This window comes from Phocoena phocoena, chromosome 9, assembly GCF_963924675.1.
Source record: "Phocoena phocoena chromosome 9, mPhoPho1.1, whole genome shotgun sequence".
Classification (NCBI taxonomy): Eukaryota; Metazoa; Chordata; class Mammalia; order Artiodactyla; family Phocoenidae; genus Phocoena; species Phocoena phocoena.
The window spans coordinates 76,716,648-76,741,508 of record NC_089227.1 but is presented as its reverse complement, the minus strand read 5'-3'; the positions used below and the strand labels follow the sequence as shown (position 1 = coordinate 76,741,508).

The window sequence follows — 24,861 nt, the reverse complement described above, 5'->3', positions numbered from 1 at the left end:
ATTTATAATTTAAATAGCACCTATAGAATAAAACCTTAGGAGTGCTTTATAGACATCCTGAAGCCAGTGTCACCCTGGTTTAATAAGGCCCAGAGTGGTTAAAGATGTGAATTAACTGTCATACCAACATGTGGTAGAATCAAAAAGAGAACTGAATTTTAAGCTCCAATCCAAGGGTTCTCTTTACTTACGCTGGCCACACTGCCACAAGTCAAAACAACTACAATCATTATTTTCATCTTATCTGCTGTAGTTAGACTTCTTTCATGTCCCTTAGACTGAAGGAAAAGTCAGGGAGATGTTCTAGAAAAATACATTTGCATTTCAAATTTGTATTAAAAATGTCTTTCCCTTAGTTTCATATCACAAATTCCAAGCATTATTAAAGAAATAACAGATTACGCAGCATTCTGTGTCCTGGGTCTCTGTCCTTTTTAGATTATGAAAATCGGAAGTTAGTTGGAATTAAGAAATTTTCATTATTAAGTGTGAAGTATAAATACAAGTAATTTTTTAAAAACTTTATTTTAACACCTAATACAATTCCAATCTTAAGGATTACTTGCACAAAAAAATAAACACATTTGGTATAAAAATGTATCACTTCAACACCCTTTCCCCTCAGCCCCTCCCCCTCCCACCCTCGTGAACTGCACTCTATCTGGATGCAGAGACATATAAAGACTAATGGCACAGATTAGTTTTTACCTACAGGCATTTCTGTTTATGTACCCAGGTACTCTAGAGGACACCAGCCCACGTCATCACATGAACCATTTCCTTCAGCCCGCTGAATTTAGTTTCACAAAGAAACAAAGCTTATTATAAAGGCATTTAAAAAACCATTATCTTAAATTCTTTTTAGAAGCACTGACTTTTTTTTTTGTTTTGCAACCACTTATATACAGTGTTACGTAACAGCTCTGGAGTACAGTCCATGCAGCAGAACATACCTGTTGAATATAAAATCCTTTTCTTAAAATCTTCATCGTTGGAATTCCTTGAAGTCTAAATTAAAGAATGCCCATTACTTGGAGAAAATGGTTGAGGAGTACAAACGTCTGCATATGTTGGCCACTGAAATAATCCAAGGCTGACTGGAATAATATTCAGAGCACACCAGGAGTGCATAAATAATTTACTTACATTATTAAAATACAACCCATAAAATTCAAGTTCAAGATCTTATAGGATTGTCTATGTAATCCTTTAAGTGGTTGCCTGGAAATGCATTGTCTCTTCTCTCTCTTTTTTTCCTTTTTTTAAAGTCCTATATAAAATGTTGGAGTTTTTTTCTTTCTCAAATGAAATGACCACCCTTATTTGTGCCGACTGCCTCTTCTTTTCATGGCAGCAGTGCACTGTGGACAGTACCATTTTCCTTTTGGTGCTTCTGTCAATCCAACACATCCATAATGGAACCATTCTATGGGGCACTAGAAAGCAAAAATGCAAAGAAATAGTTTTTAGTAAAAGATTAGGAAGTATGTTAAAATATGCCCAGCAGACTAAATATTAATAATTAGAGCCATGGAAACAGAACTTTGACATCTAGGAGCTGATTTGTTGTTCATTTAGTCCAACTGGTAAGTTTCAGAGATGAGGAAATGGAGACACAGAAAATTGTGCGTCTTTGTTAACTCTGAGGTTCATGTAATCTACTCCCATAATCTTAAATAATGAACACAAATTCACTAATTTCCATTAAGCTGGAGAGTACTTTGATACCAACTCACAAGAAGAAGTGAGATGGGTCTCTCACATCGGCGGTAAATGTATTTTAAAGATTTTATTTAATATTCAGCCTTATTCATTTCCTCATAAAGTAGAACAAGCTACTTGTAATTAAGACATAAAGGATTGCCCTGGGTTTTCTGGTGTATCTACTCCTAGATATGCAGAGAAAAGGAGTTCCACAGTGCAATATACTAAGTGGTCCTACACGTTCACAGAAAATCTTAGCACTTAGAAGAGCACAACTGGGAATGAGAGGGCTCAGAGAGAGTATGACGAGGTATTCACAGACCTCTCATCCCTCATTTGCACTAAGCGCCCCAGGAGACAGTTTACAATGGTCTTCTTGAAATGGTTTTGCAATAATCACAAACAGCCCGCAGTGGTTCTGCACAGGGAGTGGAAGGAAAGTCTTTCTCTATGTGAATGTGTTGTTGGGAACCTGGCAGGTCAGGAAAGCACACATTTTCATGAGCCAACCCTGATCAATTTTCAAATTGTTTTAAAAACTTAAAACTCTTATTATTAACCTTAGGATCTTGACATTACTGATTAGTCCTCTTTAGAATTCAGGGCTCAGTTACCCCTCTGGAGGAAAACATGGACAAGAGGAGGCTGAGCTGTGTGACAGTTAAGAAGGGAGTGGAAATTACTAGACAAAAATATTCTCAGCATTCAAAACATATCTAACCCAAATTAAGCTTCAAAGAAAATAAACAGGAATTCTTTTCTTTCAAACCTTCTTTATTTTTTAATATCAGAAGTGGCTCTTATCAGCTGACACTTGCCGAGTACCTTAGGAAATACTACACTAATAGGAGGAAAATAACCCCCGTTAGAGCCTTCACCTTAGCACCATGCTTCCTGAAAGAATGTACTGTTCTAGAGTTCCAATTCTTCACTGTGATAAGTGAACTGAATTCTAGCAAACACAGCACTCTTTGGCAAAAGGGGAGGAGGGTGTTTCTAATTTTCAAACGACGTAGCACCTTTTGAGAAGTATAATCTGCACATAAAACTGTAAAATTAGCTTTAAAAAAGTTAAAATAGGGAATACATTAAGGCATACTAGCCTATTTGGGGGAGGAATACTCTAGCATTATTATAATTAACATAACTTCAAACCTGTTTTCTTATACTGAGAGACACAGTAAACAAAAAAGTATACATTCTAGCAATAATAATCTGTGATTTTTTCATTCCTAAATAGAAAAATTTAATACTTACATCTTGGTTATCGCAGCCCACCATCTCACCATAGGATACCTAGTTAAAAGAAAATTAAATATTTTTGTTATGACTATATAACAAGCACCTAAACCCAAATTAATTGTCTATGATACTGTTAAGAAAATAGAGGGAAATACACTGAATATACAACTGCATTAAGAAACAGGGCATATAATTTTACACAGTTTACAGTTTTTTTTTCTGGAAGGTTTCTTTGGGACTGGGATGTAGGGGGAGATACACAGAAATTATGTAATCTTTGAAAATCTGCAAGAATTTGTTCTGCAGACTACCTCGACAAAGGAGCCAACTTTTTGGGTGGTTCCTTTTATAAAGATTTTAAGTTTCTTTCTTGATTATTTACATACTTAAGTTTTTTTTTACTTTTCCTTGGGTCAGGTTAGGTCATTTATATTTTTGCAGTCAATAGCCCATTTCATTGAAACTTCTAAACTTATTATCTATTTATTATATGTCCTTTCTCATTTTTCTTTTTGCTGTTCTTCACTAGCACTTTACAGCACGACTTCCTAATTCCTGAATTCATTTAAGTTCTCAATGAACTGAATACATTCTCAGATAGAGTTTATTTTACTAGATGGCATACATCCTGATTCTTTGCATGAGTGAAAATATCTGTTTGTGGTTCTATGCACACGATCAACAACTTCTCTGGGTAACAATTTGCGGGGGTGTGGGGTAGGGGCCGGGGGGAAGGCACTTAGATCTCTCCCTCAAAGCTCTACAGACATATTTCATCAACTTCTAGTTTTTAGTGTTATAGAGGGGAAATCTAGGGTGAATCTGATTTTGTTCTTTTGTAGGTAATCTACCTCTACTGCCAGGATATTTATAGGATATTCTTAATCATTAACGTTAAAAAATGTTTATCAGGTAACAGCAGAACTAGCAAACTCTTAAATGGCATATTCTTAAAAATGAGACTGGCAACTCACACTGTTAAACACAATATACTGCAGACAGATTAAAGATTTAAATGTGAAGAAATTAAAGCATATCAACAGACGAAAACATTTAAAAATCAAGACACATTTATAAGGGGTAAAGGGGAAGAGGCCTTCCTAAGGATGTAATCCATGGCTGAATTCATAAAGAAAAAGACTGACAGTCATTACTACATAAAATTGGAATTTTAGAATTAAAAAACTAAACCAAGCAAAATATTTATATGTGACAAAAATGATAGAAAAAATCAGCCAACACATAAAAGAAGAAATCAAAATGGCCAAAAAAATCCAATCTTACTACTAAGGTAAATTGAAACAACTGTGTGATTCAAAACTATCAAAATTGGTACATGGTTTTTAAGAGAGAATAAAATGCAGTGCTGGACAGGGTTTAGGAAACAGGCATATTCATCAATTAATTTTGGTAATAAATTTTAGAAGATAATTTGGTAGTTGGTATCAAATATTTATAACTTAATTTTAATTCTAAAGAATTGTCCTAGAAATTAGATGTATGAAATGGATTACATAAAAAATGCCTACCATAATGTTATTTGTAATTTTTAAAAAATAAAACCACTAAAATAATTTATAGCTAAATATTGACTAAATAAGTTACAGTACAGAGTATAACAGATAACTATGAGGAGAAAAAAATGACAAGAAAATTCATGTTCAGTACACATGATTTAGTGAAAAAAGCCAGTTACATAAAAGGACATACCATGATTCCAACTGTCAAATTCAAATACACATACACCTATGTGTGTATCTGTGTACATATGTATTATGAACTGAATGCTTGTGTCCCTTCCCAAAATTCATGTGTTAAAGTCTTAACCCCCAATGTGACTGCCTGTGAGGAGAGGATAAAGGTTAAATGAGGCCGTAAGGGTGGAGTCCTAATTCAATCAAGTTGGTGTCCTTATAATGAAAGGAAGAGATACCAAAGCTCTCTTTCTTCACCATGTGAGGACTCAACAAGAAGGGGGCTGTCTGCAAGCCAGGAAGAGAGCCCTCACCAGGAACACAATTGGCCAGCACCTTAATTTTGGACTAGCCAGCCTCCAAAACTGTGAGAAAACAAATTTCTGTTGTTTAAGCCACCCAGTCTGTTGTATTTTATTATGGCAGCCTGAGCAGGCTAAGACAACATCCATGTGGGGTACATAGTAGTAGTACATTGAAATGTTTAATTATAGGTTATATCTGAGGGCCAAGATTATGGATGACTTATATGTTTCTTTATACTCTTTGTATTTACAGCAAACATGTCATTTTTATAAGTAGTAGGAGAAAAATATATTAAAGAAGCAAAGGTATTTTTAACTGGAGTAAAAAGAACTCTATAAAAATGGAGTAGCTCTTTTTCCTAATTTATTCAGATTATGCTTTTATAGACCTATGTCAGATTTTTACCTGATTACAAATGCAGTATCGTGGTTCATTTGGGTCATAAGTCCAATCAACCTGACTGTTCGAATCAGATTCTGGTACAACTGTTGTCTGTTGAGAGATTTCTTGTACAACAGTTGATGACGAAGAACATGATGATAAGGAAGAAGAGGAGGAGGAAGATGATGACTGCTGGCTTGAAGACTTGTTGTTGTTTCTGAAAAAACAGTATCAGTTTTATTTGCTCAGCATCCATAAGAAGTTACCTGAAAATAACTTCTAAGTAAGTGGTATGATATGAAATAACATTAAATGTATAAATTAATATTTAACACTCAAATAATCTGATAAACAGATTTAAAAGCACAATTGTTTAGAGCAATAAAACATTTTTCTTAACAGTTTATTTTTATCTGAGATTTTTGTTTTCTGGAGAACAATATATTTAAAGGAAATTCTTTCAAAATATTTCAAAGTTTTTAGAATAAATTTTTAATCAGTTACTACTTACCATTGATTTAAATTGTAGGTAATACTTTTAAGAATTAGTATTAGTTATGGCTACCTTACAGACATTCTTTGTATTTTTAAGCAAACTGAATACTCTTCATCAAAATCTAAAATACAAATACACAGAAGCATTTGATGAAAATAATCATGACCATCAACTGACATGTGAATACTTACCTGTGTAGGACAGGAAAAAAAAGTGTTAAAATTCACAAGAAATTTACCATTATCCGTATGCTAATAAATTTTAAAAATGCAAAAATTTATCATTGGCAGTTATAAAAAGTTTGGGTCATTAATGAATTTTTAAGATATTTAGCACTTTTGTGGTAATTCTACATTGATCATTCTTTTAGAGATTTAGTCACAGAAAGTACAGGAACCCAGAAAATACAACATTTACTTGCAGAAAATACATTTAAAGAATAAATTATGATAAAATTATGATACAATTCTTTTGACCGAGCATTTGAACTTTCACTATGTATGAACACCTAACATATGCAGGTACTTTGGAAAGATGGTGCCAAATGCTGTTTGGTTTTTATATAATCATCTTAAGAGTCTCATCTACAAAATCTAGGGATATTTTCATAATTTCAATTTTGGGGATGTAATACCAAGAATTAAGACAACTTGCTCTTAATCAAAATTATTTAAAAAAATTTCCAGGAAACACATGACAAAATAAGGTGTTATAAGCAGAAAAAGTTTCATAAGATGGTTTATCTTAATGAACAAAAGAAAATAAAAAGAAGTCATTTATTAATAAACCCAATTTAAGACTCTAGAAAAATTATGGTCTCTTAGCACTTTTTAAAGACTTCATCCCTTTCAAAGTAAGTCAGTGTGAAGGAAATGTCATGTCTCCCCACCTCCCCAAAGTTCACCCTGACCCATCATATCATGCTGCCTTTGTTTAATATATGGAAGCCCAGCTGGATGCCAGGTAGTCTGCATACTTAGTAAAGGTACGGGCTACTGTAGCAATAAAACTTACTTGCTCTTTCTCCCGCTCCGTGAATCTGCTGTGGACGAGCTGGCGTTCTGTGTCAACGTAGTCATGAGCGCTGAAGATGATGAATAGCCAGCTGCTTCCCTGGGCATGGAAAACTCTTTTCCCAGCTGAAAGTCATTATTCTTAAACGCTTCATAACTGGCTTTTAAACTTGATGTTCTTCGTCCCTCTTTCATCTTAGAAAGACATTCATTGGTAGTATTAATAAATGTAAGTATGTATATTTTCTTTTTCAAGTCTTACTAGTTACAGCATTATTTTGGCTTATCCAATATTATTTTGTTTAAACCATTATTTTCATCATTGTAATTTAAGCTATTTTATGTAAAGATTTAAGATCAGTTTTTACCTAGTTATGAAGTAACTACAGGATGGGTATCTTAATTTGGAATACAGATAACCAGTACAGAAGTGAACAAACTCAAGGCAACCTACGTTCTGAGGCTATAGAGAAAGCCCTGGAACCGGTAGAAAGAGTAAAGTATAGTCCTAGCAGGTGCTGTGGCTTACAGTCAAGAATATGGGCGTCATGAGCAATTACTATGAGAAGGGGTCTGCATGAGGTTGTATGAATCTATTTTTTACTTTTCATTATCAATCAGGGAATTTCTGCATATTCATTTCATTAGATAAAATGTCAGCTATCATAAAACTATGATTTAAAAATGAAATTTTACAATGCAAGAAAACTCTTTTTGTTCCTATCTAGTTGTTTCTATTTGAGTTTGCCAAGGATCCAGACAAAATTTAACATTGTTTCCAAACCTTTTTCCTTTTTACCTGAGCTGTAGCTTGAACTGCTTGAGCTGCTGCCATGGTAATTGCCCCTGCACCAGTTCCTGAAGACAAGGAGCCAATATTATAGGATGCCAGAGGCTGGGAGGAATTCACATTGTAAGCATTGTTAGAAGAAGCTGTAGAATTATTATTTCGACAACCTGTATAGAATTAAAGAAGCAATAAAAATGGTTAGAGAGAACATAAAGTTAGTGAGCTTAAAATATATTAGTTCTCAGCAAAGATATAATCACTAAATTTAAAATTTTCATGTCACATTTTTACTTCTTTCTTCCTATCGTACACTTTAACCAGGTAAAGAATCTGTATAATTAATCTTAATTGCTGTCATTTCCCTTTAGTTTAATGCAAAGAAAAAAAGAAAACAATCATATTTAAGATAATAAACTTACCTAGCGTATTTTCCTTAGAGGCATCTGATGTTAGGGTAGATAAAAGAGCTTCAGATTTAAACTTCTTTTCAGGTATATGATCTGTTGTCGTATGGTGAGAAGTTGGATTATATTTCCTTTCTGAATATAAATAAAAAATTCAATTTTTTTAAATTTTAGAGAACTATAGACAAGGCATAATATTGTACTTCCATCTGGTTATAAACTGATACAGTTATGATCTGAGTTCCTCATGGAATACAGAACATTATGTTTTCTGAGAAGACAGGACAAACAGAACTCTCTGTGTCACCTGTTTTAGTAAGAGCAGACTGCTTGGACGTTTAAAAAACTTTAATAGGAAAGTAGTGAAGACAACCCATGATACACCATGGTTTCACATATAACATGAGGAGAATTCTGTTTTCAAAACATTAACTACAATTTAAAATAATTTTCAATCTTTCTTTCATATCAAATTGCTCTGTCAAAAAAAGGCACCGATACGGTCATCTAGCCAGCTAGCATCTGACTAACCATTCATTTACTCACTAACTCACTAACCATTTGAGACTTTATTATAAGCCAACAGTAAGCTAAAAAATTGAAAAGCAAGGATAAAAAAGACAAAGAGCCCACAATCAAGTAGTTTACTGTTTGGCTTAGTTCTAACACTCCCTGGAGAGAATCAGTTATCTGTATGTAGTCAGTATACACTGCTACTAGTACCACACGTTCTTCCGCAATGAATTTCAGGGAAAACAGACTACCTGTTCCCAAATCAAATATGCTCTTCCCAAATTAAGAAGATAAATCTGCCAGTAATTGCAATGAAAAAAATACATCTCACAAAATAAAAGGGGAGGATATTCGTTTCTCAATTGGTTGTGTAAAGCTAGTGAAAGAGAATACATAGATAATATAATGAATTTTTAATTGTCTTTAAAATTTTAGCTGTCCTAAATCAAACTTACTTTCCACTGGAGTATGTGAGTGAGCATGGTGATTGTTCACTGGCTGTGAAGGAGTATCTAATTCCAGAGACCCTAAAAAAAAAAAAAAGAGAGGCATAGAGATATACCACATGAGATATCGCCACAGAACCTTACACATCAATCAAATACAGGCATTCTGTACCCTTAACCAGCAAAGAACTGGCAAGCTCTGATGCCTATGCCTGTATCATTTTAGCCAAACACATTAGAGGGTCACCACTGCCAATTTTACCCTGAGCCAATCTGATCCTCTTTCTAAACAATAAGTAACCTATTTTTCAATATTCACCTTAAGTACAAAATGGGTCAAAGCATGCTAATGTCTGAGTTAGGGAATTCACGACATTTGGTACAACATAAGTGGATGAATGGGTATTATAACTCCATTACTGATCTGAAAAACTCAACCTAGAGTTACTGAGCTGAAGACCTTTTAATGGGAGAGTCTAAAGTATTAGGCAATGGGAAATTACTATATGAAAGAAAATCCTTTGATCATTAAAATGACATGCGATAGTAAAGACTTCCTAAAAGAAGTTAGGGATTTTGTTTGTGAAAAGTGATGCATAGAATCTCTACCGCCAAGCTTTAAAATACTTTTAAAGAAATTTCCTGGGTTTATCTTGATCCCTTGAGATGAAATTATGGCAGGGCACAGGGTGGAGCAATTTTTATAACTTGATCTAATTTACTTTCATATGTCTGAGTCCTTACAGAGGATGCTTCATTAACCTTCCTGCAGTACTGAATAGGCATGGTTTATTGCTACTCACAGCTACTATCAGCATTTCAAAAAAAAAAAAAAATTTATTTTGCCTCAAAATACTTATTATCTTCAAATAGGGTCCCCCTGGAATAAAAGTATCACAAATAAATAAGATGATCATCTAAAATGACGGATCTATTTCTGAATACAAACATGCAACTATGGGTACCAAGATGAATTCATGTGTGGTTGCTGCCCTAGTTGACATCTATTGAGTATATAAACAGAGGTATATGTAACCTAACACTCTAAAGAAACCTTTCATCTGTGTGTAGAAATAGGTACATGTTGCTGTACCTATTTCTTGCTGTTGAAATGCACCAAGAAAAGAGATGCTTGAATCCTTTAATTAAATTCTACTAGAAATCAGCCATAATACTGATTGATTCAACTAACATTTAGTGAGTGCCTACTCTGGGCTTAGCACAGCACTATCTGATTTTATGGACGTTATCTATTTAGGCTGGAAGAGCTAAATTAGTTAAAGAAACAGAGCTCATGTCTCCATTTTGGGGAAGTCTCCTGAGTTAAACCCTAGAAGTGATAAGAGTAAATTATAGCAGGAGATCAAGTCGAGTCTTGCAGAGAAATATTAAAATGGTTTCTTGCTGATAAGAGAAAGTTCAGGAAAGACTTCTTGAGAAAAAGAGGAAGTGTTGAAGAACTCATTAAAATCTTTCTTAGTAACACAGCTGAGGGAAAGCTTTAAGTCAGTCCTTAAGAAGAAAAAATAACAACCTTCCTCAACACTTAAGTGCATAAACTGGCAGGGCAAAGTCAAAACACGTAATGCCAGATGGCTGACTTGTTTCTAGATGGTTGTATTCCTTTAAATCTTTGTTCCTACCACTCATCTTACTAGCATATATCCATGTTAAAAAATGGAATGACTTAATACGTTATTTTCATACAGAGTGAGTGGATGATATATTATCTCTCCAAGTATCCGTGACCCAAACAGTCCAACTGCTGGGGACCAAGCTATCCCACCCAGGTGCCACCGTCCACCAAGGAGCAGCATCTGAGAAGCCTCTGCGGGACGTGTGTCTCCTCAGTGATGTGCACATGTACTGTCCAACATTGATGCAAAACTGTAAAGTTTACTTACGCCTCTCTAATATTTCTGTAATTCCAGCATTATCAGCTTCCAGCTCCATTTTAAACTTAGCCAGTTCCTGATCCAGCTTTCTCAAGTGTCGATCTACCTGTTTCAAAGAAGATCAAAGATAACCACCACAATTTGGGACACTATTAAAGTGTCAGTTTAATGAGGAAACCTAAATCTTTATTTCTTTTAGTGCATCTGCTTTGTATCCTTGAGCAAGTCAATCAACCTACACTGCAGGTTTTTAATCTATAACATGAGGGTGCTAGGCTAAGTATCTCCAAAGTTTCCTTGAATAAATTTTAAGTTTTAAGAAACCAGAATCACAATTTGTTAGAAAATGTTTGGAAGAAGTAGGATATGAAAAGTAAAGCAAAGATGGGCGGTGGGTGGTACAGGAGGGTTGGTAACAGTTCTTAGTATGCCCTGCAATTACCTTTAGCCTAATCTCCTACTTATAACAAGGCCATCCACACTGCCAGACCATAATAACTGTCACAGTAAGGAATGAAAGATCCTCAGTCTACAAACAAAGAGGCTCCTATATTCTATACATACATTTCTCTAAGGCAGGAAAGTGGACCATTATACTTGTAAACATTTATGTAAAGAGTTGAAACAAAAGGGTTTTTAGCCAGAAAATGCCATCCCACAAAGAGCTTGGTCAAAAGGGTTTTATTGTGGGCTTCCCTGGTGGCGCAGTGGTTGGGAGTCCGCCTGCCAATGCAGGCGACGCGGGTTCGTGCCCCGGTCTGGGAGGATTCCATGTGCCGCGAAGCGGCTAGGCCTGTGAGCCATGGCCGCTGGGCCCGTGCGTCCGGAGCCTGCGCTCCGTGGCGGGAGAGGCCACGGCAGTAAGAGGCCCGCGTACCTCAAAAAAAAAAAAAAAAAGGGTTTTATTGTAATACTGTTGCCCTTGGTTAAGGTGGCAAAATTGTATTTTCTCATTCACCTAGAGATCTTTGGACTGATTTCAGAAAATTTTATGACACCTCAAACTAGCAACAAGTCAATGTATTTTTAAAGCTTAATATTAAATTTTTTCAATACTTATTCAAATTTACTACTTTGAAGTGAAACCAAAAAACACCAAGTCTTGAAAAATATTCATGTCACATTATTGTCAACATCTTTTTTTTTCAAACTCTAGTTTCCCTCTTAATCACTGTTATATTTAAGAGTAACTTTCTCACAAATGTCAAAATGCTGTGATACACCAGAGGGCAAAATATTTAAATAAGACTTTCGATTAAATAATGTGTATCTAAATGAGGGAGTGGGGAAGAAGAGTAGCAAAAGACAATTTGCGGGTGTTAGATGCCACAAATGTGTTTGGTGCATTGGAAGGTTTATGTTTTCTAGTCCTTGCTCTAATCTTTTGAGATAGGTTATTACTGTCTCGACTTCATAAGTGAAGAAACTAAAGCTCACAAGGGTTGAGCAACATGCCCAAATTCAATAACTAGTGCCTTATAAAAATGAGACTTAACTCTGATCTATCTGTAATAGATTGTGCTTCACTGTTTATACCTAACATTGCCCTCTGGACTTCCGCATGCAGAAGCCAATTTTTTAACTCAAAGTAATAGCATTCAAATTGAAAAAAAATAAGAATATTGTCTTATTATTTGTATTTTGTATATTAACAGTAATCATTGGGATGCTGGTTTATGATTTTTTCAATAATTCAAGGCCCAATTTTCCTCCCATCTTCACACATAATTTTTCAGAGCTTGGTAGAAGTTGTAATTACAATATTTAAAATTCTATAGGGTCACGTATTATAGACACATGCTACTATTCAAAGAACCTGCAGGTAACTGAGCATCCTTTTTAATGGAAACTCCCTTCCAATAATAAAGTGTGAACACAGACCTGTTATTCAAGAATATCTCTTACATTGTCAAAATTTAATCTCAAGGGAAATCAGAAAAAATACTCATATCTAAATTCCAAGTCTACTTAATGCAATGAAAATACTCCACCACCTTTCTTACCTACAACTATACTACTAATAAATATTGAGTTCCTATCGTGTGCTTGGCACTGGGTAAACGGAGAATACCTGAAGAATGAGAGAATCCCTGCCTTCATAGGAATTAAAATTTAGCTGACAAATCAAGATTTATGTAAGATTTTTAACACAGTAAAGGTATAAACAAACAAATAAATAAAAATCTCCTAGATGTAACAAATAAAAAATAGCGAGAAAGGGTCAGAAGTCGCACATAAAGAAAAAATATAATATTGGGCTATTGTAGACAAAGGAATTATGAACGAGTTAGATAGTGAAGAATGGATTGTTTTCAAACAGGTGGAAAGAAGGAGTGATAATTAAAGAACTAAAGAGTGTATAGAGACAAGAAGACAAACAGAATTCTTAGAGAAAAACAAAGTCTGGTGTGGCCTGTCATAGGGGCAGACAGTATAGACAGGAAGTGTTAGAATCTCGGTTGTGGGCAGGGGGGGATCGAGGTGAGATGAAGAAACCATACATACCTCCCTAACTCATTCCACCCCTGAATTTAAGAATTGCTTAATAATCTTTTAAGATAGCACTAATAATGTTTATTATACCTGAAAACATGGAAATAATGATGGAATTCCCAATATCAGATAGTTCAGAAAAAGCAGTGGAACCCAAAGAGTTAATAACTCGAAAAACGGAATTCACAATTAAAATAAACAGATACAGAAAAGCCTTAACCACATTGTGGTGGGGAGTTTTGTAAGGGAGCTTTCAATCATTCCCACTGGTAGGTAAAAAAGATTATGAACTGATTAATATTATAAGCAATTATCAAACAATGAGAATTCTTTTTACTCGATTCACCACTGCTGTACTAAATCAAATTAGGAGTTGGAAAGAAGTTGACCACAAGATTTAACTTAAGCTATAAAGCACCAGGATACTTAAACAGTATTAAACAGCAATAGTAAGAGCTGCACTGAACGTATCTGAAACCTATGAAGTGCATTCCCTCTACCTACATGATTCTGAATGGGTAAAGCACCTATCCTAGCTGAGCTCCATAATGGCCCCCCAGATATCAGGTGAAGCAAGAACCCAAGTTACCGTACCGCTCTACAAACACCTGACCCTGTAAGACTGATTTATAGTGGTAAAGAGGGTACTGATCCAATCGAGAGATTTTTCATTAACCACAGATTTCTAACACAAGGCTGACCACAGAGTCTAATTATTGATCTGCTCCCCACTTAATGTCAATAAATGCTAGCCACAAAAGGTCCTTATTCTACAACCCTAAATCATATCCTACAACCCCAAATCATAACTTCTTTAAATTAGTGTCCTTTTTCTGACCTTTACAGAGACAAAGGAAATTCTGTCAACATTATTTGTTAATATATTCATGATCATAAAATATTTAAGTCACCCTTGGCCCCTCTGCATGAAACAAACAAAAAATCCTGACCCTTTAATTATTTTTGCATAGAGCTATAATCCTTTATTCTTTCTCTTTTGTCTCTCCCAGTTTTCCAATATTCAAATTTTAAAATGCATCACTTGATGGACTCAAACTGAACTGAATAAAGCTTTTTAAAAGTTTTTCCATGATTTTATGGCTTCCAACACTGTCAAATTCTAAAAGTTAGATGTCAAGTTTGCCCTTTCACAATGAGCACTCAGTCTACAAGGTTCTAAGTGGAAATCCATGGCAATAAGAGAGAAATTTCTATCCATGAAAAGATCTAGTAATAGGGAATCAGGAGGGTAAACTGGGGAATAAAAAGGAAACATGATGGCAAATCATTTCTCTGATGGTAAGTCATGAAAATGATTCTTCACATCCTGAATTAAATTTAAACTAGATGAAAATTTGATCCATCTTTAGGGTGAATCAAATACTTAAGGTCTTAGCACATAAACTACATCTAATCATTCTCCTAAAAGACAATAAGGATAGGAGACAAATCAAAAGGTCAAGCTCACATAATATATTTCCTTAATTAGAGTATCGGATGAGGAATTCTCAAATTTATAGGTAAAATGTGGGCCTGAAATATAATCATCTCAGGAATAAACCAGGATATAAAAAAGAAGCAAGTTCAAGGGTATTTAGCGCTGTAAGAGGCTGCTAAAACCATTCAAGCATTAACCAAGAGCTCAAGCTTTATCAGCGTATATATAAATCACCTTCACTAGGTATTGTAATCTAATGTGGACTTATGACAGTGACATCTGACTGAGGAACACCAAAAAGTGTTTAAAGCCTACGAACATCAGGATTCTGGAAAGAAATTATTTTAATAAGATAGATCTTTTTTTTGTCTGTTAGTCAAATTTCACTAAACCCTCTTAAATAAAGCGTCGGTTCGTTCCAATGAACCCCTAGGTCCACAAATTTCTTCATTTGTGGATATTTATGCAGTCTGATTTTTTTCCTTAATACATGAGGTAGTCAGTACAGTGCTGGTCACAGGAATAAAAAGCTTACTGTTGATTTTAAAAGTAAATAAAATATTTTAATGAAAAATAATACAATTAAATACTGTGCTATAGAAAACATTGAGGGGCAAAATCAAACACAATTATATACTCAATTGCTGTATCTCAAAACCTGTAACAATAATACCTGCTTACTTGACATTTCCATAATAATTAATGTTTAAGCAAAGCCATACATACAATGTCCTCTAAGGTGTGTCCCACTCCTCTGTTTAAAATCTTTCACTGGCCTCCCCCTGCTCTTAGACTAAAAACACTGCTTCATCGGCTTTTAGGCCTGCGCGTGCCGGCCTCTGCCTGCCCCGCTCACACCCTCTTCTTTCCCACAACACACCAAGCACACTGGCCTCTTTCCTTGTGCAACCTGTCAGTCTACCCAAGGAGACTGAGACACTGCACCTCAGACACTGCATTTGGTCCATCACCTGCCTGAAATGTTCTTCCTTAAGCCTGTCACATGGCTGTGGCTCTTTCTCGCTTTCCAACTACTGCCTCAGGTGTCACCTCCTTAGACTACACTCATCCTGACTAGTAGACTCTTAAAGCCTCCCCCAGTGACTCACTCTTTCCCCCTCTTTCCACAATGTTTATTTCCTTCACAGCACTTACCAAAATCTCCAATAATCTAGTTTGCCTATATTCATTGCCTGTCTGTATCATTACTGCCCATCCAGCACCAGTGACCACGCACAGGGAGATCTATAAATATTTGCTGTATGAGTGAAAGTTATACTCTCCCACTAGGTAGGACTGTATAAATACAAGTACCATTGTTTACTGGGTAAAGGATCTATAAATTAAAATTCCTGTATTTTTACGCTTATACTATATCCTATCTATTCACCTCTGAAGCACAGGGCCTTCTAAGCTCTCACCTGTTAAATGTTATAGGAATTTAATGAGGGTACACAATTGATTTTAACATTTTAACAATTATTTATTCATGAGAAGTGATGCTAGTGAAAGAAGTAAAACAAGAAGACTTAAGTCTTAATACAATGAGTTCCAGGGCCTAGGAATTCTCAGATAAGAACAGACTCAGAGGAGAAGTTTGAGCTTGAAGAATAATTATTGCATAATTGCTAAAACTAAGCAAAAGTAATGGAGAAATGTTTCTCAGCTTGGGTGGTGAGTGTGGCGGGGAGGGGGTAAAACTGGCATCACAACAATGCTTTACCGTGTGGCATTTGGTCTCATCAGCCTCTGGAGTTGGGGCTGAAGATGAGAAGAAAACTACCTTTACATGGGAACCACTGAACAGAGTAAGAAACAATGCAGGTCAAAGACAGAACCCTTCAGAACAGCAACCGCTCTGAGTGATATCCAAGGAGACTGAGAAAGGCCACAAAGGTGGGAAGATAATAAATTAACATAAAGTCTCAAGAAGAATGGATTTTATATTAAGGATATTGTGGTCACCTGGAATAGCAATGGAGTCTTTAAAAAGGAAGAAGGGGGGAGTAACAAAAAGAAAAGGGGAGGGAAAGAAAGGGACAGAGATAGGAAAGAGTAGAGAAAAGACAAAAGGCAGTCTTAGAAATAAATAATGGGGGACTATGGGAAAAAAAACAGGTTTAACTTGGCAGAGCTGAAAGGGAAGCAGTGGCTTCAGGAAAGTAGAAAATTTGTTAGAGAAATGAGATGAAGTGAGTCTTTTTAAAGAGCGAGTGCCTACTATCTGCCAAGCTACGAGCACTCTGTGTGTGTGTGTGTGCGCGCGTGCGCGCACACAGATATAGATAAGAGATTTACAGAGACAGATACAGACATATGTATATAGATGTATCTATATTTGTCTCTATATCTCTGTCGAAAAAGAGAGAGATTGATTCAAATCTTCCTTTAAGGCACAAATTAATACTGCTATTTTACAGATAAGGAAACTGAGGTTCCAGGATTAAATAACTTTTCCAAAGTCTTACTGTCAGTGAAGTAGCTAAACTCACGTCTGCAAGAATCCATTATGGGTCCTTGTTTTTTATTACATTCATTATATTGTATTAAATTTAATACATCACCTGTTATTCCTTCAATCTCTAGCCTAAATAACCTATCTCCCTCAAAGAATTTTTATTTTCATTCTGTGTTTATCCATTACCTCTGAGTGAAATGCTTTCCCCTCAATACAATACCTGAATCCAGGCCCCCGAGGCTCTGAATAAATTCTGTTCAAAACTCATCTCATACCCTCTAAGAAATCAACAGTAACTCTGCTTGACTTAGGTCAGTCTTTTACCAGATCCCCTTAATACCCAACTGTATTAATCTTTATTTGTTAACATGTTTCTATACAGGCTCTCCATTTTACTTATGGGCACGCCTCTGTGGGCATGTCTTCCCAACTAGTTAACAGACGCCTTGAGGACAGGAGCATTTATAGCATTTACTCTTCATTCCTCCATTGTACCCACATAAAACTCCATTACACCAAGTACACAGTGGATGAAGAGTGTGGTTTGTAAACAAGAGATGGATACACACACACATTTAAAAAGCATATATTTGTTATATATTTTTTTCTAAATGCATGAAGTACTTTTAATAAAGGTGTAAAAAGTAGTAAAGTAAAATATAAACAGAAGATTGGAACCAAAGAGCTGTATGATTTAAAAAGCAGGTAGTTTCTAAATAAAGATTGACACCTAGTCACTACATATGAGAAAGAATGCTTTAAACAAATTAGTCCTGGATTCAAACATAAATGTCTTTCTCTATGTTTATAGACCTAATTCAAGACCAAAACAATTTAGAACATTTTTTGGTTTTCGTTCCACAGTAAATCAAGCCACCAGCCCACTCTACCCTTCTTTAGTCAGTATCTTTAATGAAACTGTTTTCAGACTAACTGTATGAGCAAAAGAGTCTAGATCTTTATATCCATTAAAATATTTTCACTATGTAAAAACAATTAAGCATTTTCTGTGGTTTTACATGACAAATGCTTTCTAGTTTAGTATAGCATTCACAATGTATACCAAATGGGATATGTACCTTTTACCTGTGTCATGCACACCAATGACATTTATATTAACATGTATCTGTTCAGTAATAAAACTGTATCCACACAAGACTACAAAAATAAGATATCAATCCATATGCTAAAGTTAATCAAAAGTGAGCATTTGTCTTCAGCTTTAACTTGCTTTGAGAGAGAATCAGAAATGAGTATTTCCTAAAGTATATACTTTGGGAGAAGATGCTTTACATTAAAAAAAACCAAACATAATTATACCAATTTGAGAAATATTGCATATATCTGTCTTCTTGGTGATTTCAATCTTTAAGAAGTGCTGCTGCTACTGTAAAAAACCCTGTTTTTAAAGTTCATTTAATCATGTTTCCCAGTTTTGCCACCTGTGCCAGTTGTTGAGCACTATCTACTGACATCACTTAATAGACAGCTGAGTGCTATCCATTAACACAGATTGAAATAAGTCTCTTCTTCATTTTAATCAGACTACCAAGAACTATCAACATAGTACTCTTACGTGTATTTTGTCACAGAAACAATCTCAAGATGATTTATCAGGCAAGTAAGCACACTCCCTTAAGAAGATAAGGATTAGTATAATAAACACCCATTTTTGTTAAAAAAACAAAAAAAGCTTAACATGAGCTACAATCTTATAGCAACGTAGATTTGGCTAAAATACAAGGTTCTTGACCTACTACTGACTGTGGACTCTCTGGCTCTCTTCCACAAAGAAACCAAAAAGTAGACACTGAACTCTGAAATTAAATGGGATCAAGAGAGCAATAATTCAGTTTAGTCTGTTCTTCCTATTACATATAAGCACCATTTAAAACATAATCCATAATTCAAATACGGCATAGCATGCACATTAATTTTACTTACCAAGTCATATATCTGGTTTGCCAACTGTACCTTCTCGTCTGCATCTTCCAAAGCTTTATAGTAATCCTGAATAAAAACATTTGTGTTTCAAGAATAAATTAATGATTTAAAAATATGTGTATGCAGGACATATAACTGCATTTTTCATTATCATAGCTTGTTATCACTGTCAGTCATTATACATTAGCAATAAAAATCCAGTCAGGGATAGGGTGGGAACGGGGTAAGATTAGAAATTTTAGACAACAGCCAAGGATTAAAGGAAGATGTTCAGAATTCCTAGAAAAGATATAAATAAAAAATAAATATCATCCAAGTCTAGCCTCTATTCTAGTACAAGTTATGTGAGCCAATGAATAGTTCTTTTTCTTCAAAAATAAATGTTATTTAAGATGTAAGACTTATCTAATTTGTAAAGAGTATTTATGCTAACCATTTTTAAAACTTGTTACAAAAGCAACTATTGAAAGGATTCTGACCTGCATGTCCATTGTTTCCAACTGTTCTATAATTCTCATTTTAAGCTAGGTATCAATTCATACAATCAACCAATACTTTAGATTTCTCCCCTGTATAAAGCAAATTATTTTTTAAAAATTCTATGAAGTTCCATTAAGTATCAGACTTTTAGGGTATATCCAAGCCGTGCTACCCCAAAAACCTAACAGGATAAAGGGATGATGAATGACTTTAGGATGCATGTATGTGAAGTCTATACTCACACACACCTGGGCCTCCAGATATCCTCCAAGTCAGGACTAATTCTATAAAAGATTCTGAAGTTTTTGCTCCTAACAGAAATAACATTCCCCCCATGTGGTAAAATAAACAACACAACTAGTTTTCAAATTTCTTTCTCAGTTGATTCTTGAACAATTCTATGAAGGCTGGGGGTAAGGGAGCCATTATTACTCAGAGGTATTAAAGGACCTGTCCCATGTCACATAGTCAAATGGCACAGTCATGACCAAACTGAGGGCTTGTGAGTAGTTCTTCCACCGTATCCCCAAATAAACTAAATCACGCCTTTAAAGCAAACCTTGAGGGGAGAGCTGATACCCATTCTAAACTGGAAGAGAGCTCTGAGTACTATAAAACTAACAAAAACTCAAAGAATTCTGTATTTCTAGGACCAACTGATGTACAAATTAAGAGTTTTAAACTAAATATTTTTTAAAGATCTTTTCAATTCTTAGGATTCTGTTCTTCTATGATTCCACCAACCTAGGTACCTAGCAATATATAAAATATGCTTCAACGTTGCTAATTTTCACTCCAGTCTGTGGCCCAAATTGGAAGACAATACACATTTAAAGACAAGGCAACGTTAATTACCTGTAACTACAACAAAACAAATTAAAAGAAAAAATGTACTTTTTAAATGGTTTTGTGACTCTCTAATGAGTCACTAATTATTGAAATAATTTTCTAAATTACCAAGATGCTTCAATGATTAAAAATTCCTGGACTTCCTTGGTGGCGCAGTGATGTGGAGGACACGGGTTCGAACCCTGGTACGGGAAGATCCCACATGCCGCGGAGCAACTGGGCCCCTGTGCCACAAGTACTGAGCCTGCACTCTACAACCTGCAAGCCACAACTACTGAAGCCCGTGTGCCAAGAGCCCGTGCTCCACAACGAGAGAAGCCACTGCAATGAGAAGCCCACACACCGCAACGAAGAGTAGCCCCGGCTCACCGCAACTAGAGAAAGCCCGCGCGCAGCAATGAAGACCCATCACAGCCAAAAATAAATAAACAAATTTATATATAAAATAAATTCCTATACCTGAAGCTCTAACATTTAATACATCATTTTTAATTTTATAAGTCACGTTTAAATTCTAAAGAGCTATTGATAACTTTCCCTCATTTTGATATCCCCCAAACTATTCAATTTTAAAATAGCTTCCTCAGAGGGTCTCAAAAATTCACATATAAATCATCCAGAGTGTTGAACATACCTTTTTAATGGATGCCATTTGCTCTTCTCTCCACTCCGGTTTATTTTTCTTTGCATTCATGAAGAATTCACTGACTCTTTGTTCTAGCTGATCCATTGCATCTAGGACATAACATTTCATATTTAGATGACCAAACTCATACACTGAATATACATGCTTTGATGTGAAGAAAGAAAAAAATATCTGAGCACATACACTGTTTTACTTGGTCTGTAACTTAAATATGTCATGTTTTAATAATGTAAATATATGGTGCCTTAATTACCTTAGTAAAAAAAAAGCTACAATTTTCCCTACTGACAATTTATTTTTGTTGTTACTTCTAAACTTTTTCCAATAGTCAAAGTAGTCAACAATGTAGATAGATTCTACACCATAGTTGTTGAATAGTATAGGCTTGGGGTCAAAAAATAACAGTATAAAGTCAGCCAAATATGCTGAAACACGATTCGTTATGGAAATCACCACTTGATAATCCTCTCATTTATTTCAATAAAAAAATGTGACAAAAAGGTTTCAACCTCTTGCTATATACCATTAAGCACCCCATCATCTCATATCATGACTGAACGTGGTAGGTACAATCATTTATTCACTTAACGCACATTATTATTTGTTCCAGATAAGTTTTTCCTGAAGTGTGTGCTAAGAATAGTCATTTCATTCTATGTCTGCTAAAAAAGGAAAAATAAATAAAAGGGATTTTGTTGCTATGTAAATTGAGGAAAACTGTTTTACTATACTGTTTTGGAGATCTGCAGTGCATAATAGTGCATTTCCTAACTTATTTGACAAAGAGATATCTTTTGTTAATCCATAATACCTATTCACTTTAGATAATTCTAATTATTGTAAAAAACGCAACTTTAAAAAAACCTCTAACTTACATTATCAAGTCCAAATTGCTAGAGGACTTAACATTTGTAATGAAAGTATAAAATAACTTCCCTTTATTGAATGCCCACTTCGTATCAGGTACTAAACTTTCTAATTTATCTGTATTTCTTTTAATCCGCAAGACAATAAAAATCCCTCAGAAGTGGCAATGTGGTCAAGGCCAATGAATAAGTTAGTAAAGCCCTAAAATGAACTCAGATCTGTCTGATGATAAAATCTACGTTCAATCCTGTAGAAAACGCTACTTTAGCAAATATTTAGCATTTCAACTACATTAAAGTTAAAATTAATTTCGTGAGCAAGCTGGAGAAACAACACACAATTCAGACTTCCACACTGCAATCCACTGAACAGAAGGTGATTTCCATGATGTATCACCTTGTATTATGCACCACATAAAACCGACAGGAGGCTAAGAAAAGAATATTCACGAACACTGGGTATGGAAGTGTGTGTGGCATGGTAGGGCAGAGAAGCAGGGGCTGGGGGGCAGGTTCTTAGCTACCTCAAGACTCCCGCACTCTGGAATGCTGTTTTCTGATCGCTTTCCATGATACTCCTTTCTTCCCTATCATACTCCAAAACCCAGATCTTCCCCCACCCCTACTTTTCTAAGAAGAAAACCTGTCAGCACAAGAAACTTACCTCAATCCTAATTCTATGTATACTCCAAACATAGCTGGTACACATGGGATCAAGAAACATCTGCAGATACACCCCATGAAGGCCAGCCATTAATATTATTCAAACAATTAAGGAGTACTTACATTTCTCCAAACAAAAGGAGTGACACAAAGCCAACAAAGTACACTTGATTATACATTTTAATTATGTATTGTATATTTCACATTAAAAATTTTTAATATAGTATCTCTACAAGATAGTTGGAACAGCTATATTATATTCATTTCACAAAGGGGGAAGGTGTGTGAGGTTCTTTCAGAGCATGATGGACATACATTTGGTACTCAGCACTGTTTTCTTGTTTCGAAATTTTGCTCTAAGTATTTACCTTGTTATCTCCAAAGGTATTTATTCTTTACCCTCTCTAAATCATAAACTCTTTAAAGAAACTTCACAGAAAAAAAAAGATCAAATAAATTAAATACTGTTCTATGAAAGAGCAAGGTTATTTTGGGGAACACGTCTCTGGACTACCAAGCTATAACTGAAAGAAGAAAAGGCAAAATTTTTGTTACAGCAGACAAGAAGCTTTACAGTAAAATTTTATTTACTTTCTTATTTTGACTGAGAAACTACCATATTGTTGACAGTTGAGAATTCATCCTTTAATGTGTAACTTTTCAAATGCGACATTCCAAGTTCACCAGGGTCTCTAAAGAACTACATATAACCTGTGCTTCTATGTGTTGTCCGCTCTTGAATATTTATTAGCATGAACTTCAACAAAAATATAAATGCTGAAATCTATGTTCTATACATGAAGTCTCAAGTCAAAATCTTCGCAACATGTATGCCGATGTGCACTAAAACATATCTACATTCTCAACGAAGGTATAGAAACTTTTATTGCACAGTCACAAATTCGAGAAAGGAGCACACGTGCTCTAATGCCACCTTCTCTTGTAAAAGCCAGGAGAAAATTAGCGTGGGAGACAGAAGAGGCAAGATTTGGCATTGCCGGTTCTTTTGGACAACTCCTTCTGTACTAGCGAGTGAGCCGGAGGAGAGCCAAAGAGCAGAGTCGCTGGTGTCGATGGCAAGTAAGTCTGGCACCGAACGCGCGCAGCGAACAAGGGCAAACGCGCCGACTTACTCTGCACCTGCAGGTCCATCTCGCGCATCTCGGTGAAGCGGTCCCGCAGGTCCATTGGTAGCTGCTCAATCACTGTCAAAGGGAGAGTCCGTCAGAGGGGCGGGGCCAAAGGCGAAAGTACGCGCATACGTTGCTACGTGCGTGCGTGCGTACGTGCGTGCGTCGGGGGGGTCGAGGGAGCCGGCAGCCCACAGCGAGGCTGCCAGTTACCGTGAGAAAGAAACATCCCCCGCCTCCCCCTCCCTCCCGCCATCCCGCCAGCCCGTCCACTCCAGCCCTCGCCCGCCCGCAGGTCCCCAAGTCGGGCCCGCCAGTGCCGCCCACTCACTTTCCAGATAGTCCTCTAGGTACAACATCGCGGCCCTCAGAGCTGGGGGAGCGAGGGGGTCCAAGGGTTTATTTGTGTCACTCGCTGTCGCCGGAGTTTTGTCCCTTCCAATATGGCGCCTCCGCTAGCAGCGCCCGCTCGGCTTCGGCGGAAAAAAAAAAAAAAGAAAAAAAAAAAACCACTTTGGCTCCTGACAGCGCTTGCCTCACCGCCGCCCGGAGCGGTCATTGGCTGGCTGAAGCATTGACGTAGGCCGACCGGAGTCCGCCTCCGCGTCTTTGTGGGAAGTGTAGTTTTAGCACCTCCCCAGCAAACTTGAACCCGCTGGCAGTCCTCCACGTGGAAACTACAAAAACCAAGCGCCGTTGCGAACGGTGCGCAACAGAATCTGAAATGCGGTGCCTCTGTTTATTTGTTGATATTTACACGAGGAATGACGGGAGTTGTATGCGCCTGCAGAACACAACTAGGAACAAGTTTTCACCTGTTTTTTACTGCTGTGATTCCACGCCCCGGCGTTTGTGAGTCATGGATTTCAAGTAGTGCCAGGCAGACGGCAAAGGTTCTAATGCTAGAATTATCAGCAAAGTTCGGGCAATTGGGATTGTTTAAAACAGAGCTCATTGCTGGAATTTATCTTCCGTATCCACTCCTAAAGATGTAAGTGGGACGATAGATT

At 36.1% G+C, this 24,861-nt stretch overlaps 1 protein-coding gene across 1 annotated transcript; it reads right to left on the bottom strand.

The window, feature by feature from the left end:
• Nucleotides 1-886: 886 nt before the first annotated feature.
• ING3 (inhibitor of growth family member 3) lies at nucleotides 887-24,345 on the bottom strand. The gene is made up of 12 exons (XM_065883514.1): nucleotides 24,183-24,345; nucleotides 23,855-23,926; nucleotides 21,181-21,281; nucleotides 19,218-19,283; nucleotides 10,894-10,990; nucleotides 8,999-9,070; nucleotides 8,046-8,165; nucleotides 7,636-7,793; nucleotides 6,838-7,031; nucleotides 5,352-5,544; nucleotides 2,962-3,000; nucleotides 887-1,436 (listed from the first exon to the last, which is right to left on the bottom strand). Exons 1-12 carry the CDS (start codon nucleotides 24,208-24,210, stop codon nucleotides 1,320-1,322), a joined length of 1,257 nt encoding a protein of 418 aa, XP_065739586.1. The 5' UTR covers nucleotides 24,211-24,345; the 3' UTR covers nucleotides 887-1,319.
• Nucleotides 24,346-24,861: the final 516 nt, after the last annotated feature.